The 20145-nt window shown below is 47.3% G+C and overlaps 1 protein-coding gene across 1 annotated transcript in view; it reads right to left on the reverse strand.

Moving 5' to 3' along the window:
- The window catches only part of Ephb1 (EPH receptor B1), a 426680-nt gene that overhangs the window by 290780 nt on the left and 115755 nt on the right, over positions 1 to 20145 (reverse strand). The window contains exon 2 of the mRNA XM_055629751.1: positions 4553 to 4617. Within this exon, the coding sequence (XP_055485726.1) occupies positions 4553 to 4617 (65 nt within the window). The remainder of the gene's footprint in view (positions 1 to 4552; positions 4618 to 20145) is intronic.

The raw sequence follows: 20145 nt of genomic DNA on the forward strand, positions 1-20145 counted from the left end.
TATCACTTATTCAGCTGACAAACATTCCTGGTGCCTGTGCCCTGCTGGGCTGGCATTAGAGACATTAGAGCAGACTCATCCTCTGGTCCTTGAAAACTGGACAAATTCTTTCCCTATGGCAGTCTAGGAGAAGCCAGTGCTATGATCTCTGAGCCATAGTGAGAGGAGCACCCAGAAGGATCCCAGAGGGTATAGAACAGAGCTGATAGATAAAGGGCACAGGGTTAGGGAGGAAGGTGAGAGTGGAAGGGGCAGGGCAGCACCTAGACTGACTATGGCAGACCATAAAAGGCCACTATTTACAACATAGTGATAACCCCACCTCTCTGATCTCACCACTGCCCAGAGGTCCTACACTGTGGAAGGCTGACAGAGAGATGTTCTACCCAGCCTAGGGGTCCTGAAAAACCTCACTGGGGTGTCCTCAAATAACCACAGTCCTTTATAGGGAACTCAGCATCCCCTGGCCCTGTCCATTTATAATGTGATTTTTGGCTTTTTGCTCTCTGTTTATCAGGTAGTGTGTGATTTTGATTAAACCAAGTGAGTTACATTAAAGGCAGAGTGCTTAAATACCAAGCAGCAGTTTGGGTTCAGGCATAAACAGGTCCTGGCTTTGGCATGCAATATTACAGTCAGCTTTCTAACAAAAGACCAACAAAACAAACGGCTAGTGCGTTAGGTGTGGGTGGTGAGCCAAGCCCAGATCAGGAGCTTCTCAGAGCACAACAGCAGACGTACACAGACAGCCATGGAAACCAAAGAGTTTCTCAGGCTCTCTTTGTGGAGCCCAGTGGGCCACCACGTGCTGTGGACAGCATTCGTCATGGTGCCATTTGCCTCCCCTCTTGGGAAGGACAGAGTGATTCCTCCTCAGGGCAGGACAAACCTAACCCAAAGTTCACATAATGGCACCACCCAGTACCTTCTCCTGCTTGATTCACTGATGGCTTACTGACTATAGAGAGATAATTCAAATGGTGTGTCCACTGTCTCTTCCACGGGGTACTAAGTAGATATGGGTCACCTACCGCAGCTATTTAGCTTCTCAAATAGCCTAAGCTACTCTGGGTCTGTAGTCCCAGCCCTAAGCTGCCCCAGCCCTAAGCTGGACTTCTCATCACCTAGAATGGTTGATCCTCAATGCTACCCCTGACAGAAGGCCCACAGCTTTCAGTTGTACTCTAGTCTCAGGTATGCCTTCATACCTGTTCTACAGCCTCACCAAAACGCCCTTCCTCCAGTTCCAACAGTCAGTCCATAAGATGCCAACAGACTCCCACTGTCCTCGGCTCCTCTACCTTCCAAACCCACTATTGCTCCTGAACAAAGCAACTCTAGACATACCCATTGCCATAACACCACCAGGTAGAGCCAAGCAGGTGAAAGAAACCCTGTAGACAGACCCAACACATATGTACATCCAGCCTTCATTCACAACTTGGTCCTAGCTTCAGCCATATTCTTCCTGAGCTCTCCTGGCCTCTCTGCACTGCTCAGTAGCAGTTGGTTTAAATGTTCTCCACCTTCTGAAGTTTCATGCCTCAAGACTCCCCAACTTCGCTGTCTAAAACCTCAATCCCTATCTCAGACGGAAGGTTTGAAGTTAGGATAGATTCCATTTCATGGCTTCCTTCACTAGAGCACATTGATCTTTCCAGATACCTTGATCTCTGTCCTTGGATTTCAAAATAATAGGAATTGTTTCTCCCACCCCAAAGGCAAATGTGTCCCCAGTCTCTTTGGTCCTCCATGTCCCAAACTATCTTTACCACTCTTCATTGCCAGTCTCCCTCACTTTACCTCTGACTGACTTGGACTAGTTAATCACTGATTCCTGCCTCCTCTCCTGGTGCCCCCTAAAACCATCCATATAGGTCACTAACAGGGTCCAAGGGGATAGACATAATGGTATGTTCCAAACCCAGCAGCCTTTGCCTCTCTTGCCTCCACTTTCTCCTTGATGCCCCCTCCCCTTGGTGTCAATGAAGGGGTCCTCTCGGTTTCCTCCTACCTCCCAGGTCACTCCTTCTGTCCCATCTTGCTGTGCCGCCTGACCCTTCAGTGCAGGTACAGAGCCAGAGCACTCAGCCACTCTTCATGTCCTGCCCTTCCACCTCACCAAGTGGAGCCCTTAGAAGGAGCCTACTGCCCCGAGGTCAGATGCAGCTGCCTGTGTGTCCCCCAGGGGCACTTCAAAGGCAACACCTCACAAGTGAGCCTGGCTCTTCCCACACATGGCGCTCTTCCTTTTTGTGTCCTTTCTCTCCAAGAACGGTGCCATTGGCACTCATACAATCAGAAACAACAGCAACACATAAGATCAGCTTGTGAAGCACATACAGTTCCTAGTGGTGAGCAAATACACTAGATTCTATACCCTGGAGGTCATGATACAGCTAGAAAGCAAGGAGATGAGTCAGGCAGGAATCAAAGAATAACACTGAGATATATAAACACTGAAATGGTTTAGGGCGCTGCTGTGAAAACCTCCCTGATTCCTAGAAGAGCTGCGATGGAGCAGGAAAGGTTCCAATGGGATTGGGCTGCAGAGGTGTCAATAAGGGTGTACCAAGAGAACAGAGGTCTGAAGATGATAAAAGATTCAAGAATCTCTCCTGGACTCAAACCTTTGTTGTTGTGTACTAAGGCAGTTGTAAGCCTATGTATGTGGGTGAGAAAAACAGAAGGGGGTAGGTTCTACTTGGGCCACAGTGAGACTGACAAGACCCAGAGAATCCAAAGTAAGATGAAAAGTTGGATACAGAAACCACTGGTGAGTTACTAGCAATGGCAGCCTCTACTCGGGATGATGGCAGAGAGAGGAGAGAAAATTACACAGGATGGAGGCCCTGGCTATCTTTGAGATATCCTTGTCAACACGAGCCAAGGACCAGCCTGACCATCCCACTGGTTGCTGCAAGTCAGACAGGCTCAGCAGGTTCTTGGAGCATCAGTTGACTATTTATCTGGTCATAGATTCCCTGTAAGAAATGCGCTGGAAGTAGCTGTGCCAGTCTAGGAACAAGTGGGAAGGGGCAAGGGGAGGGAGACCGTGAGCAGCCCAGACAGCGGCCATCTCCACAGGGCATCACTTCACCTTGAAGATCTCCCTCAAGGAATATCTTCCTTGGGAAAGAGTAAATGTTTAAGAAGATTGGTGTGTGTACAAAAAGGGAAGAAAAACAAATCAAGAAGTCAAGGAAGGGAAGTCTACAAATCATATATATTCCCTATAAAGACATGCAAGCTAGCCAACAATAAAAGGGAACAAGCGTTGTATACCCAGGCATCCTAGGATGACCTAGACTGGTCACCTCGTCAGCTTTGCATGAAGTCACAGGTGGAGTGGGCTGGTTTACCCTCATTGCCCACAGTATTTCTAGCAGTATTTAGACCTGACCAGGATGGGAAGCCTTTGCTAGGTCCGAACTCACTGTTCTGGGAACTGCTAGCTTCATCACCACCCAAAGCATGGTACTAATGCCTGGTACTGCAACCTTCAAAGGCAGGAGTGAAGGGTGGGATCTGGAAGTGAGTTCCCTCTCTGAGAACACCACTGCTCTACCACCCAAGGAGTTTAGGATAAGGTGAGGCCCTGCCATGCTGAAAATCCCCTGTGGGATGCACACACTACCAAACACAGAAACAAAGAACGTCAGGGGCAGGTGAGGAAACTTGCCTAATCTTCCACCTCCTGGAAGATTAAAAGCCCAAAGACCTTTCTGACTGAGCAGTGTTCTAATCCTCCCCAGCTCATCCTGACATTCTCCGCCCTGCCATATTCCACATATAGACTTGTGCCTCGTGTCTTTTCATGACCCACCCTTTGACCAGCTGTCCCACCTACCTGGAACATCTTCCCAAGCCCTCCATGCCATGCCTGTCAAACTTGTATTCACCCCACCCCCAAATCCAGTTCACACGAGCCTTCTTTGTTTAGATTTCCTGTCCCCTATGGTTCCTCATTGCCAGCTCTGTGTCACATATGACCTTTGATCTCTCCAGCGTCACAAAGAAGGGATGCAGCCTAACTTAACCATGAGCATTGGTGGTTTTCACAGGAGACCATGAATGTGGCAAAGCTGTTCATCATAGCTCCAGGGTCTGGCCAGGTATGTGCACGCTGACCAAATGAATGAAGAATGTGTCTCTAAAGCAAGCTCCATGTGAAAGACAGCCTCAGCCCTTCTGACTGCCAGCCCCTTCTTCATGCCCTTGGCCTCTCTGCAGCTCTGCGGGCACTGCTAACATCTGATGTGCTATAGTGACATTTGCCTTAATGTTCCCATTCTGACACTTCTATGGCTTACGTTGCCTGGGAGCTAGCTGTCTGGAAGAACTGAGTCAAGAGATGCTCTACACCGAACATAAGGGAGCATCTCGGGCCTGAGACCATGTGGTACTGCCCTCTGGGTAGGCAGTGGGCCCTGCATTCACTCTGCACACTGTTCCCCACATGTATGGCTCTAGGAAATCCCTGTATCGCCCAGCCACCCTATGGACCCAGGACCTCCCCTGTAGGACTGAAGGATGCTGGTTTGATACTCACCCCGGAGGCAGGATTGGCTGTCCATCCCAGCTCTGCAGTCGCCGTTCTTGTGTCCATCAATGTCTCTGCAAATAAGAAAGAGAACAGAGTATGTAGCTATGTGTGATAGAAGCTGGTGCCAGAAATAGCCTTGGGTATCTTCACACCCAGGCTTTTTAGTGACAGCCACGACACAGTGAGAGAACAGAGTCTGCTGAGAACCACTGCAGAACTCATGCTCTTCTCTCAGGGATGCCCCAGCTGCCTGTGTGCCAGGACCCACCTTGGCACTCACATCTTTATCCCCCATAACCAGCATCTACCCATATGGCATCATTCTACCCAGGGGCCCCTCTCAGGACCATGCTGACCCCGTAGCCAAACTACATGCATCCCTCCTGCCTTGCTGGACCCTCTGTGGGCCCTCCTCCTCCGCACCTGACTGTTTCTCCAGCCTCACTTCTCTCCCCACAAACTCCCCCGCCTCCTCCTAAGGGTCCCTGATGATGTTCTTAAATGTGACTTCTCACACATCAACCAAGTACTCACCTAAATATTGACCTTCCCACAAGTCTCTTTGCCCCCGAACCAGACATAAATGCCCACCCTCTCCACCAATAAGATTTAAAACGGCCAGGTCCCAAACAGGAATGAACTACATTTCAACCCTAGCACCAGTCCAGACAAACATTTCTTTATCCCCTGTTGGCCTGCTTCACCCCTTGCTCCTAACTCATTCTGTCCCTGTCCCTAGGCAATGGCTGATCAATTGTCATTACAAAGTAAAAGCCATTGTCCTAGTTTCCCAGAAATGAAATTATATACCATGTACTGCTTTTATCTGGATGTTTTCAGGATAATAGTTTTAAGATGTACTCATATATAGATTATCTTCCCTTGGTTATTGTGTTGTTGGCATTTGGGGATAGGGGAAATTTTTGGAGCTAGGACTCGTGCTGTTGTCAAAGTTGGCCTTGAACTCCCAATCCTCCCCACTCCAGCTCTTGAGTGCTTGGAGAACAAGCTTGTATCGTCACACTCAACTTCTATTCTCTCTTCTTGCTAAGTAGAATCTCACTTTATGAGTGCATCTCTATTTGTTCATACATTTGCTCTTTTCCAAACTGGGGCTATTGCCTGAGAGTAGGAGAACTCTACTCCTTCCAAATCTCCACCACAATCGCTTAATGTGACTTCTTCATGGCTCAGTAGTATTCTATCCTGTGTGTGTGTGTGTGTGTGTGTGTTTGTGTGGGTGCATGTGTGTGCATCACATTTTTCAGCCCCATTCCCCTATCAGCGCGTGTGTTGGTTGATCCCACATTTTGCCTATTGTGAACAATGCTGTAATAAACATAGCATGCAGGTTTCTCTTTGACACCATGACTCCATTTCTTTGTTAGTATGTACTCAGACACGGGTTTGCTGAACAGTATGGTAGTCATGGTTCAGTTTTTTGAGAACCACCCCTTTTCTTATCCTCACTCAAAAATGACCTCTCTCAATAACATCCTTACTAGCAGGAATGAATAACTTCCCCCTTCTCTCTCCTTCCTCACCAGCAGCTGCTGTTTGTCTTTGCTGTGGCTGCCATTCTAAATGGGATGAGATGATGATAATTTATTGGGGTTTGGGTCTTCATTTCCCTGAGGATCAGTGAGGCTGAGCACATGTGTATATGGGTATTCACAGGTGTGTGTTTGTGTGTGTGTGTGTATGTGTGTGTGTTTGTGTGTGTGTGTGTATGCAGGCCAGAGTCTGGCATCAGGAATCTCCCTTGTTCTCTCCACCTTTTGCATTGAAGCAAGGAGTCTCACTTGAACCCAGAGCTCACCAATTTTGCTAATGGAGCTAGCCAGCTTGCTCCAGGGATCCCTTGTCTCAAGCACTGGGATGAGGGCAAGCTGCCACCCCTGTTCAGCATTTACATGGGTACTAGGGATCCAAACTTATCTGCACACCCGTGTGACACATGGCTTAAACACTGAGCCATCTCCCCAACCCTCACATTCTTTTCGTGTGCTGTTGCTAACTTTTGTGTCTTCCTGTGAGATATGTCTATTCATAATCTTCGTGTATTTTAGCAAGACATTTTGTTTGTTTGTGTTTGGTGAGTTGGTTGAATTCCTTAGACATTCTGGATATTAAGTCCTTGTTAGAAGAATAATTTGTGATTATTTTCCTCAATCTATAAGCTCTCTCCATTATTTCCTTTGCAATGTGAAAACTTTTTAGTTGAACAGAATTCCATTTGTCTGTTTTTGCTTTTGTTTCCTGGATGTCTTGTCTCTTTGTTTTCATAGATAAAACATCTTTGCCTATGTTAATGCACTTTTATGGTTTCAAGGGTTTTTTTTATATTGGTTTTAGCTGATTTTCATACACTCTGAGAAGTGGGGATCTAGCTTCATTTTCCTTCACATGTGTATCCGGCTTTGCCAGATCCAGTTATTGAAGAGACTGTCCTTTTCCCAATATGTGCTCTGGAAGCGTTTGTCAAAGGTTAGCCAGCTGCAATAAATGGATTACTCTTTCAAAGTTTTCCTTTCTATTCCATTGGTCGCCATCTGTCTTATACTATGCTGTTTTGATGACGATAGCTTTGTGAGATGTTTTGAAGTCATGCATCGTTGTGACAAGAAGGTAGATGGACGTGGTTAGCATAACAGAAGTTATATTTGATTAAACTGAGGGTCATCACACTAGGTTCGCACCCTAAATTCCTAACTGTGATCTTAAGCCTATCTCCCCAAGGCTGCTCGCCCACCTGACATATCTTAGCTGAAGGTCAAGTCTCTAACACAAGTCTCTAATTCGAGGGTCAGGATCCTGAGAGAGAATCTTCTGCCTCAGGCCAGACGTCTAGCATCAGCCTCTGGTATCTCTACAGATGTGCAGAGCAGAGCATTGGTCACCGTCTCTGCTGATATTCTGTCCAGTGGGCATCATGGGTTCTAGGACTGTGTCTGGGTATCTTGAGTGAGTGATGTCACTGGGTTTGGTTATCAGCTGCAGCTTTGAGTGTAGTGGAGATCCTGACTAAGTTATTTTTTAATGTCTAAAAGGCACTGTGTACTATGCTCAGCATTCTCCCACATTGTCCTTTTCGCACAACACTGCTTTAGGTGTCTGAATCTTGTGTCTTTCCATACAAATTTTGTGATTGTCTTTTTCTAGCTCTGTAGAGAATGTCATTGGTATTTTGGTGAAAACTAACTACACTGAGTGTGTGAGTTGCTTTGAGTAGAACGGACATTTTGACAAAAGTATTATATTCTTCCAGTCTCTGAGCCGGAGTTGTCTTGCTGTTTCATGTGACTCTGCTTTTTATAATGCTTATGGAAGGAACAGCCTAGTGATGCTGTGAATTTAATCAGTTTTGCTTGTCTGGAGACATCTTTCTTTTTTCTTTCCTTCACTTCCAAAGGTAAACATTACTGGGTATAGTATTTTTGCTTGGCAGATTGTTTTTATCTTTATGAACTTTGACTGTACTGTACCAGTCCCTCTCAGCCTATCAGGTTCCTGCAAAGAGAACTCTGTCGTTCTGTCTGCCACAGGGGTGGGGAGGGATCCTCTTAAATGCCATCTGGAAGGACTCACTGCTTTTTAGAATTCTCTGTCTCCTCATCCTCATAGTTAGAGTCTGAGCACCATAGAGAAGATCTTCGTAGGTCAGATCCATATGAGGTCTTTTGGGCTCCCTGGACTTGAGTATCTCTCTCTCTCAAGGTTAGGGACTTTTGCTACTATCACTGAACACTTTTTCTGTGTCTTTTCCCATCCCTTCACTTTCTTGAACACTGAAAATTCCAAAATAATTTGTACAATAGTGCTCCAAAAGTCCTAACTCTCAAGGTATGCTACACCCCCTTTTTTTCTGACCTGGGGTGTTTCAAAAGGCTCCAGTTCATAAATCCTTTCTTTTTACTGATGTAGACTATTGGTGATGCTCTGAACTCTGTTTCATATTTGATTTACTAAGTTCTTCAGCTCCAGCCTTTGTTTGATGTTTTCCCATGATCTGTCTCTTCACTGTATTCCTCATTCATAGTGTGAGTTGTTTTCTTAAAATTTCACAGGCTCCTCTGTTTGTATTCTCTTGTGTCTCAGTGAGTGTCCCTGGAATCATTATTTTGAATCACACGTCAGGCATCTTATCACTTTCCTTTTCTTCAGGGTCTTTTGCTAGAGAGGAGTGTACTCCTTAAGAGACACCACGCCTCTGTGCTTCTTCATATTTACTGTGTCTCTACATCAGTGTTTGCACATCCCAAAGATTATGTGTCACCTCCAATTGAAGGGCAACCTTTACACGAACATCTTTCAGCTGGAGATGTTTCTTAGTGTAGTTGTCTGGTAGACTAAGTTGGATTTAGTTCCAGGTTAGTGCCACAATACAGTCTCTACATAGATTCTTTGTCTAGAATCAATAGCTTTTAAGATGGAGCATGTGACAGTAGAGCCCATCTGATTTCAGATTGTGTGGGAGCAGAGACAGTGTAGCAGCCAAGTGGATGTAGCGATTGGCGCATAGGTCAGTAGTGGTGGTGGTGGATCGACTACTACATAGACACTCTGGTGATGAGATTGGCAACGCCAGAGATGCAGAATTTAGCAGATTTCTCAGGCCCTGCTGGGAAGAGTGTCTTTGTTGCTGGTAGCCTCCTATGATGGCAGGGGGAGTATGGGAGACATGTTCCTAGACCCCATTTGGGTGAGCATTGCTGATAGCAGAGATCTAACAAGAGGCATGTCCTCCGGCCTCTTGGTAGTACACTCTGAAGATACTAGGGGTGCGGATGGAGGGGCCACAGGAAGCAGTAGTGGTGTATGCTGGTAGCAGTAGAGAAAAGCAGGAAGGTATGAGGTGGACAGCCCCAGGTCCCAGAAGGCAAGGGTATTGTTTCCTTGGGTCTTCAGGCTGGCACCACATGCTGTGCTGGACCACCTGTGCCTGCTGAATAGGGCACTACATGGGTTTGGGTGCTAGAGTCACAATTGTGCTGCTGTGTCCAGCTGGGTTCATGAAACTTTCATGCTTTGTTTGGGAGAATGTTGCAAGGCACCCAGAATGGGCATAGGCAGAAGTTTATGTTCACAGTGGGAAAAGGTTCATGAATTCCGACAGAAGCTCCATCCTCAAGAGGGCACTGCTTGCATAACTCTAGTGCCCAAGGGAGGAGGAAGAAGAAGAGGAGGAGGAGGACATTGTAGGCTCCTTCTCTGAGAAACACTATGGTGCAAACTCCATGCCTACCATGACTATGGAACTCCCTTGTATCTACACTGAAGTTAAGGAAATGGGGTTCTGTCGTGGCTGTTCTCTTAACTATCCCCCCATATACAAATGGTCCTCTCCCCACCAGGGGTCCAAGTTCCTGGCTTCTGCTGTTCTTTACCCCTCTCTGCATAGCATCCCAGCTCTCCCTGTTTCATAGTGCTTCCATCATTCCCTCAACGGTCCCCTCAGCATGTATTTCCCTGTGGTTCCCACTGGGGGAAGCAAGCACTGTCCACCTCAGAGATCTCCTCAGAGTTCTTTGTTTGTTCTGGAATCAGGTCCTTTTTCAGATACATACTTTGTAATGTATACATACTTTCACTCTCATTCAGACACTCACCTTTTGTTTTCTCAGAAGTGTTTTGACAAGAGCACAAGTTTTGGGGTTTCACAAAGCCCAAGTCATCAAGTTTTTCTTTCATAGTCTACTACCCTACCTGAGAATTCTTTGCTCAGCCCAAAGGTATAAAGATTTTTCACCTAATACTTCAGGATTGAGTTTAAAAAAAAATTGGTGCATCATAGAAGGTATAGGTCAATGTGCTTTTGTATATGCTCCTCAAATTGTTCCAGAGGGGCAGCTTTTCCCTATGACTCAAGGCAGAAACTAAAGGTTTAAGGAGGAACTGGAGGTGAAGTGTGGGAATGAAATGAAGAGAGACAATGATGGTATCATCACTGAGATTTGCTTCAGTCAGCAGAGGGCTTACTATGCCAGCATGGATGAGCTGAGTTCAGGTCCTGAGCAGCCATGTAAAAGCAGCTCACACGTCTATAATCTCAGCACTAGGGAGGCATCAACTGGAGGATCCTGGTGACCTGCTGGACAGCCTGTCTAACCAAAATGGTGAGCTATGTGTTCAGTAAAATACCCTGTCTCAGTAAGGTGAACAGCAGTAGAAGACACCCAACATGGTCCTCTAGCTTTACATATGTGTACACGTTCAACTACACACTACACATACTATAGACACACACATACACAGAGGGAGAGAGAGAGAAAGTACTTGATATACTCATGGGTCAGTGCTACTCCAGAAAGCTGCCTACACCATTGTCTAAGATGGAAGTCAGTTCCAGACACAGGGCCCGGGACATCCATCATTTCATCAGGTGAAACTACAGCCCAGTGGCCTTGCCAGCTAATAGCCACCAGAGGAGCTTCAAGGAGCCTGAGGGTCTGAGCAAAGAAGGATCTTCTTGGAGCACAAACAAGGGCCAGGCCGTCACCAGGAGCCTGTGTGGAATGCATGCCACGTGGATATCTGTAAGACCAGGACCAATACAACCAGAGAGCCTCCCCTGCATTGTGACCGTGTGTACCATGCCTGGGGCACACTTAGCGTCTTTGTCCCCAGGTGGTTTGATGGCACACATTTGGAAGCTGCTTGGGTGAGGGAAAAGTTGCATTCTCTTGCCCCCTTTGGGCTTGAGTTAGGGTTAAGCCTGAGGCTGTCATAAGCAAAAATACCAGAGCAGGCATCTTGAATTTTTTTTCTCCTTCGTCTGCTGACAGCTGGGGTCCTTGCGAAGAGTGTGCTTCCCTTCCCTCCTCATCTCCACTTCACAGCACTAATGACGATCATAATGACATAGCACATTTACATAACACGCTTCTCAGAAGGTACTCCAGGAGCCCCTGTAGAAGCTCATCTCCGTGATCATTAAGATATCTTTGCCAGGTGGGTCTGAAGCAGGAACAAAACTACCCATGTGACAGAAAAGAAAACCACAGCACAGAGAGGGACATTACTTTCTGAAAAGTCACACAGCATCCCACCCATAGGAAGCCTCAAATCGCAGTTCAAGTTCCATTAGACAGATATGGAAGCTCCATGTAGATCAGGGATTGAGGGAGGAGTTGGGGGCAGGGAGGCTTTTTCTTTGAGCCACAGAACCACAGAAGCCTCCAGAATGCGAATCAATACCAGCCACAGAATCTCACTAAAGGGGGGCACTGATTTGGCTGGGGTTGGGGTGGCAGAGGAAATGGAGTCCAGAATCAAAACTAAGAGTGGGATTTCCTTTCCAAACCTTCCAGGGACTCCTTTGTTCTGTTAATTCCATAAATACAACCTCGGTCTCTGTAATAGTCATAGGCACCTGCTCTGGACTGTAATTGAATCTGCTTATAAATACTATTTCCCATGCAGTCCATTGGACAGAAGTTGCCTCTCGTGAGGTATCCATCTCCTTACACCATGTCCATTTGTGGAGACAGAGGACCACAGACACATGAGCCATCTACTTCATGTGATTAAGGTTAGTTGCTCTCCTGGAATGGGGAGCTCCTGATTACAGCTTTCCACTCTGGTGGGGGCTGAATAAAAGTGATTTGGGGAGGTTTACATCTCCCTGGAGAGGAAGCAAGCACTCATTTGCATTTATCAAGCATATTGAGAGTCCTGGCAGAAAGTTATGGTGGAAGCACAATTAAATATTTACCATCACTTCTGCTCTCAAACAGTGGCACGGGGACCAGACCAGCTGGAAGGGCATGTGTTGCTGTCAGATCTAAAGATGCCTGCAGGGGACAGGGCTCTGGGACCCATGCCCATCACCTCCTAGGCCCCGCCCCTCTGGGATCTCATGAATAATGTAGAAAAAAACACTGGGTTGGGGAAGACTAGTCCAGGACCCAGCTCTCATCCACCCCATCTCTTCCCTCTTCTCTGGGATCTCATAGGCAAGATAATGGGGAAAGGAAGGCAAAGCAAATGGCATCACTGATTTAGTGACTTGGTAATCCCCAGCTTATGTTCCCGGTCTGTGGAGAGAATCTGAAGAGCCAGTACCTACAGGATGCCCAGAAGGTATTTCTAGGAAGTTAATGACTCATTTCAACCCCACCCCTTTTCCTCAAACTGTTGAAAGAAGAGAAGTCAGTGATACGCACTGAGGACACAGCACTGGATGAGAATGGATGTGTGCCCTGGATGAGCTCATGGACAAGAAGTGAAGTTACACCTGGCCTCCCATTCTGGCTGCACCCATGAGTGGGTGCTCAGGGCAGTGTGCAAGGGTTTTCTGCATGGTGGCATCAGTGTGTCCGTCTCAGTGGGCAGTCCTGATCTCCTTGACTAGGCAAAGGCAGCTTTGAAGACAGGAAAACAAAGTAACCATGTCACTATCCCATCGGCCCTTTGGACAGGGATTGGGGAGCGGCTTTCAGATCAATAGTGGGAGAGGCAAAGTCAGGTTGAAAGGAATTGAACGGGACTCTTCTCTAATGACAGCAGGCCAGAGCAGGAGACAGAAGGGGTACCTGGCAAGAGCTGAGCTGACTGGCAAGAAGGAAGACAAAATGAAGAGCCTGCCAGAATGGACCGTTACCTCAGGGGACATTTTTCTTAAGAGATTTCAGCACAGGAACCTCATGACGCACCCAGCAACCAGTGGGCCATGTGTAAGGGTCTAGGTGTTGAGGCCAAGTCTAGGCTGCCTCTATGGAAGAAGAGGCAGCTGCTGCCTATCAGCAGTTTCTTTCTGTCTCCATTGGGATGTGTGGATGTATTGATATTTGAGGGGGAATTAGATACCTGTCGTGATAAAAGAGAGATAAATAAGCACTCTTTGTTCAGCTCAGCCATTCTTTTCCGGAGAGACATAGATTAGACATTCAAGTGATTTACAATGTCCTTCCATGGTGGTAACAGAAGAATGAGGGAACAGTGGCTTTTGGTTGATTCTGAGGCAATGCCTGATGTGTACTTGACAAGACAAGCCCACCAACCACGGACCGGTGCCACCATGTAGTCTTTTCCTGGAAGTCCACATGACCTCTGAACCTGGGAGCCAGAACACCGTGTGCTTAACAGACCTTCCATCTGTCATTTGAACACAAGGAGCTGAGTGTCCTGACCCATGGCAGACTTGGTTTAAGCAGCCACAACTCCCTCCTTTGCAAGGAATCATTGGAGGGGATTGTGAAATTGTAGGAAAGTTTTTGAGGAGTCTGTGGGGGTCGGGCACTATTCAGACTCCAGAAATATAATGAGAGCCGCCAGACAAGGCAGTCCTAGGGAGCTTGCAGCCAATCAGGAAACAGTAAATAACCCAATACTCATGCAAGTAAGTCTTCAATTCTATCCTCAGTGAGTGACAGGAAGGTGGTATGCAGGAGCTTGCCTGGTGTACAGAGATGAGGCTGGCTTGCCTGCTGTGCAGGGCTGGGGCTGGGGTAGCATGGGGATCCCAGAGAAAGGCAGAAAATGTGAAAATGAATCTTCAAAGGGTAAAGTCATGGATAAGCACATCTGAGCCATGGGAGGCAGCTGACACTTGTTCCCTCCCATTCCTAGCTAGACTCTTGAAAGCACAGGGACACGAACTACTTCTACCATAGGTACTACTAATATTGCTGCTGCTGCTGCCGCCACTACTACACACACACACACACACACACACACACACACACACACACACACACCACTCAGACTAGCCCATGCTAGCAGGTATAAGGTGACTCTCCCCAACCCCAGCTGCAACTCCGGTGTGTGCTAGGGGTCATGAGTGAGCACAGCTAAGCTTTCTGCCCTGCACATTGGGCAAGCCAGACTTGTTAGAGCTCCTGAGCAGCATCTGCCTGGCCCTCTGGATATTCCGTGGCCCTCTAGATTCCCCAGCTCCTGCAACAGGGTCTCAGAACCAAAAGTGACCGAGCCTAATTTTCTAGCGTGTCCAAGCCCCCTGCAGTAGTGCTGACTGGCCAGCTGTGATTTGGTCTCTGTTCCCCCGGATTGGCTGAAAGTGAACCCAGGCACAGGTTTTGCCAGCTCTGAGTTTAGAGATAGGGTTGGTTGACTGTCAACTGTTAAGTGCATGGCACCAGCCAGGCTCTTAATAGGAGCGGTGTTCTGGGTGGGTTGGAGCCTGGGCCCAGCACAGCTGCAGAAGGCTGGATTCTCTAATTCAATTTCGACAGCCCACCACCTCCGTCCATGGGCCCGCCCCTTCTAAGTCTCTCTGCATTCCTTCTCCTCATCTTTCTTTTCTCCTTTCTCCATACGAACTTCCCTCCAAACTTTCCTATCATCCTTCCCTATCACCCATGTTTTTGAAATCTCAGAGTATTTGCATATGTGAAATATATATGTACATGTTTGTGTATTGGGGCTGTACACTAACATGTATATGTAGGTATGTATGTAGAGGCCAAAGATTGACATTGTTGAGACAGGGTCTCTCATTGAGATAGCTGGCCACCAAGCTTCAGAGAGCCACTTGTCTCTGCTTTCCCAGTAGTGATTACAAATGCATCCCACCAGTGTCCGGATTTGTATGTGGGCACATCTGAGCACATCCGGACTTTTATTAACTCAGATCCTCATGCTTGGACATCAAGCACTGTACCAAGTGAGCTCTCTCCCCAGCCACTGGCATGTGGTTTTGATTCCTTTTCCTAGTTCATGAAGATGTTCATCACAACATTTTCTACAGTTGAGACTACGACAGTAGCCTGTCCTCATGCATACATCAGTACAGTGTTGTGGGAGGGTGTCCATGAGATCTTGAGGCCCCAAACATAGATCAGGAAATAGCTGGTGTGCCCCAAAGATGCAACTCAAGGGATGCTTCAACTGGGAGACATGTTGATGTAGGGCCGGAAGAGCAAGAAGCAAGCTCTGCTGGGATAGTTAAGATCGTTATGGTGTCATACAACACCAAAATTCGGAGACACCAATTTAACATTGCCCTCCAGAAACACCTCTTTCATCACACCTTCCCTCCCTACTTGGTGATTTTCAGACTCTCTGCCGACCCCACCAATCCAGCCATAATTCCTCCAAATGAATCCCCTGAAGCAAACCCTTGTCCATTCCCTGTTGTTCACGCTGGTCTTCTTTCAGGGAATGGACTCTTCATTCTCTTCAACTGCTGAAATAGTGAGTCTTAAAGCCTGCTGTGGCTCTGCCATGGAGGTTGCTATGCTCTAAGTAACTCCCACTTGCTCAATGGCTGGTTTGAGTCATTGTGTTTGAGCACCAAGAGAGGCTAGAACTCTGACTTAGGCTCTGAGTTTCATTACATGCCTGCTTTCTCCACCATAAGCATTCAACAAACCCTAAAGACACAGGTTCAATTCCCAGCAGTGTGCAAACCACAGCCCAGCTGGGTATCAAAGGCCTCATTTCCAACAGACACAGCACTCCCTCCTCCCAATCCCCACATACAGCCAATAGGACCGTGCCCAGAAAGAAGCTCTGTATCAAGTACACTCATTTGACTAACACCTATTTACAAGCTTTGCCAAGTGTAAACCTTAGGCAAATGGAAGCTATTATTATGTATGTCTCCCTTGATTGATGGGTGGTAATGGCCAGCAAGGAAGAGAACTGAGCTTGAGTAAACTGAATGAGCCAATCCGACCCATCTGTTGAACGACTGACTGATTGAATGAGCCTGAACAGGCATTCAAATTGAAAATACAAACTGTGAAATTTGCTCTTTTAAAGGACATAAAGATCTGCACAGTCCTCCCAACCACGCCTTTCTCCTTCTGTCTCTTTTATGTTCCAAGGTACAATTAATTGTGGTAAATAAAAGAAGCCACAGCTTATACGGGTCACAGCACAGAGACTCAAGAGGTTGGGATAAGTTCCAGATCCAGCTCTGGTTCACACAGGGGTCTACCTTAGGAATGAAGAGGAAAGCTTTCTCGGGGTTCTGATGTCCCTGCTGCCAAGGGCCCTTTCAAACCAGGCTCCAAGAGAAACAGGCTCGTGCCTGGGCACAAGGCTGGGGTGGAGCATTAGAAAGCACCAAAATGCCTTGGAAGGGCTCTGTTCTCTGCCTTGCCCAGCCTTGGACATGTTGTGTGACTTACAAGGATCAGCCTGCTTCCTCTCGGGCTCAGAGAGTCTCTTGTGGCTCCTCGTTCTGATACATAAGAAACAGAGCAGCCAACTAAAGGGGACCTCTGCCCCAGGGGACCTCTACATCCACATTCCTATGGATGACTGGACCCCATGGTGGTGTGGAAGTAGACTTGAACTGTGCAGGATGAGATATGAAGCTGGTGAGATATGGAGCCGACTGGAAGAGGCTTGCTAGAAACGCTGTCATGAAGCAACACTGCCCAACTAACTTGAAACAACAGAATGGTATCGTCTGCCAGTTCTGGGGGCCAGAATTCTCACAGCAAGCTGTCAGGAGGGCCCCACTTCCTGTAAAACCTGCAGGGCAGAGGCATTCCTTGCCTTCTCTGGTGGCTGCTGGTACCCTTGCTTGTTGCTCTTCCTCAGCTCCAGTCTACCTTCAGCCCGAGCATCGCTCCTTTCATTTAATAAGGACATTTTGTAAGAACACACCAGTCATGCTGTAGAGAAACATACCCAACTCTGGAATGAATCTATCTTAACTAACACCTGCAATAAACCTGTTTCCAGCTGGGGTCACACTGCCAGGTACTGGGCATTAGGACTCTGACATTATTATTATTATTATTATTATTATTATTATTATTATTATTATTATTACTATTTTAAGGCACACAAATCGACTCACAACAAGACAGTTAAGACCTTTGAAAATATGGTTGTTTGGATGTCTTCCATACTTGGGCCCCATGCAGATGTAAATGAAACTAGGTATCTCCCTCAGAGTGTTCCATATTATCAAGACTTCCATATATCTGGCCCCTCCACCTTGCTCTGTCCTGGGAAGAGTTTTGTAGGCTACATGAACATCAATGGGGCACTCTCTCATCAGCAGAAGCATGTGGGGAGTGACAGGCCACATCCTGACACCGGCATGCCCAGCGGACATTCCCAGCTCCTCTTCCGTAAGTGCAGAGGGCTGCGGCTCTCTCTATCAGCTGTGGTTTGGTAACACAGCTCCCTCGTCTTCCTCATCAAGCCTACAGATGATGAAAGCCCAGGACTGTTGTGAACTTCCAAGGGTCACACCATCTTTGTTGCCTTTAACTCTGAGCAGACTCTTGTAAAAAATTTGTTGCAGGACTTTATGCAGGGAAGAGATGCACAAAGATCTATTTACCCCAGACAGACCATAAACAATGATAAACCAAAGAAAATTTTCTACCCGAGTCTAATTAGTTGCACCAGTGTGTTTGTTAGGGTCACTTACAGGAGTTTAGGTTGAGGGGTCACTTATGGAAACACGGGTGAACCAAAGGCAACTGTATTGCTGAGAAACAGATCCCAACGTGGGAGACAACTCATGAAATTAGCCTCCACAGAGCTCCCTGCACAGTTTGCAGACAGCTCGGTTGGCTGGCAAGAGTCCCCTCTCCCCAGCAATGCCGTTTGTCTCCATAACCCTGGGGAGTAGCCTTGTCCATCTTGTCAAGTGTGGTGATCTGCATGGCCACCTCTGCACCCCCACCCCCAACTAGGAGGAAAAACACCCATCGTACATTATCATTATTCTTCCCTCAGTCACCTCTTTAGACCGTGTCATTTATTTATCCAAAGCCCCTGATGACACTTGGGGTTTCAATAGGTAGGCCTTATTAGGCAGCACCCACAACTTGGGTCCCCTCTCCATCTAGTCCTGCAGCTTTCTATGCAAGAAGACAGCCACGTGACAGCATCTTGACCTTGTTGAAGCAGACAGGCTTGCATATGAGCCTTAACTCTAGCACTGTCTACTTGTATAGCCCCAACAAGTTACTCAGATCTCTAAAGTTAAGGTTTAGTCACTCACTCAATGAGGATAACAATATAACAACATCTGCTTCACAACGTAACTGGGGGAAGCCAGTGAAATAGACTCCAAGCAGTTACTGCAGCCTCTGGAAAGTTCTATGTGGTTTCCAAAGAGTAACTGTTGTCAATTTTCCAGTTTAGAGTGCATGTCTTGGAATGAGGATCAGATTCTCTCCATATCCCAAGTTCTTTAGCTTCATCAGGGAGGTCAGGCCATCTTCTGAGTCTCTAGCTCCAATGCCCACTCTGAAGGGTAGGCACTGCCTCTACCCAGCCCTGCCTCTGAACCAACCTCAGCAGCCATAGTTGGTTGAGAAACTACATTCATCTGTTTGGTTACACTTTTGTATCCTCAGCTATTCTTTCACTCAGACATCGATGTTCATTTTAGCTTTCATCACTCCATGCATTGCACATGATGGGGATCTGGAATGTGGTTCCAGCCATAGCAACAGCCTTTCCTGATGGCCACCCTCAAAAGCAAAGTGACCCTGTATGTCTTCACCTGGGTCTGAAGCAGTGAGGAAGCCACCAAGGTCTGTATAGTCTGTACCTATGACATGTAATGAAGCTTAAGCACAGCATTTTGGGGGGGAGGGCTCCGACTCTGGCTGTGAGCTAGAAGAGTGGTCATAATACCATCATAGCAGTCCCAACACTTCTCTGCTCTGCCCCCTGCGTTTTCCTCCTCCTTGGAGTAGGCTCTGAGAGAAGTAACTGCCTGTGGTCTCCCATAGCCAGACCTAAGAGACCACAGCCCCTTTCTAGGGCTGGAAGAACAAGTTTGCTGAAGTAGATGGAAGTGAGCATCCATGTAAGAGCCCAGGACTGGGTGGAGTGACATGTGTGTTTGATGGGTGCAGAAGGTAGTGGATCTCCACACTGCATAGGACCCACAGCCTGTCTTGCCCGCAAAGCAGCAGGGCCAGCAGCTGGGGCTAAGCACAGCATGATTCCCTTGGTCTGATGCTTCATGCTGGAAAATATGGTTGAGGAACAAGAAAGTCTGGGGAGCAGCTTCCTCTCTTGTCTACTGGCTCATGTGCTCATGCTGTTCCCAAACAGCTACTGAAATCGAGACTCTCTTTGCTTCCATAGCCCTTGGGAAGCGGGTGAGAAAGCAGTTGAATAGTTCCTCGAAATTTGCCAGGAAGCCAAAGCCAAGACAACATTTCAGAACAAAGGCAGCCTGGCACCTGGAGATGCCTTCCCGGATATAAGCTGCCAATGTTCCTGCAGCTTGAGGAACATTGGCCGTCAGTGCTATTCTGACAAGGACAGGGCCTACCCACAGAAGACTGCTCTCTTGAAAGGCTGAAATCCAGAACTCAATACAGCCTTCTATGCCCATACAGCACCTGTCCTCGTCCTGTCTGCTCTCCTCCCCTGAAGATGCCCAGATCTCCCTCCTGTGGCTCGCTCACCTGTAGCATAACTTCCCACCATCATGAGATTTGTGGATGGAGGAGACACAGCCCTGTGAACGAAAGGATTGATAGCTTCTCTCCTACAAGGAATGCCAGAGTAAGTTCAAGAAAACGGAAACGGAAGGTGGCTGTTTCAGACACAAATATCCCAAAGGGCCTTGCATGGTCTTCTGGTCCTTCTCTTTTTCTATCTCAGCTCCTTTCCAATTTGTTCTCTGTATTGTCTTCTCTACG

This window comes from Psammomys obesus, unplaced genomic scaffold (assembly GCF_907164565.1).
Source record: "Psammomys obesus unplaced genomic scaffold, mPsaObe1.curated_primary_1811, whole genome shotgun sequence".
Taxonomy (NCBI): domain Eukaryota; kingdom Metazoa; phylum Chordata; class Mammalia; order Rodentia; family Muridae; genus Psammomys; species Psammomys obesus.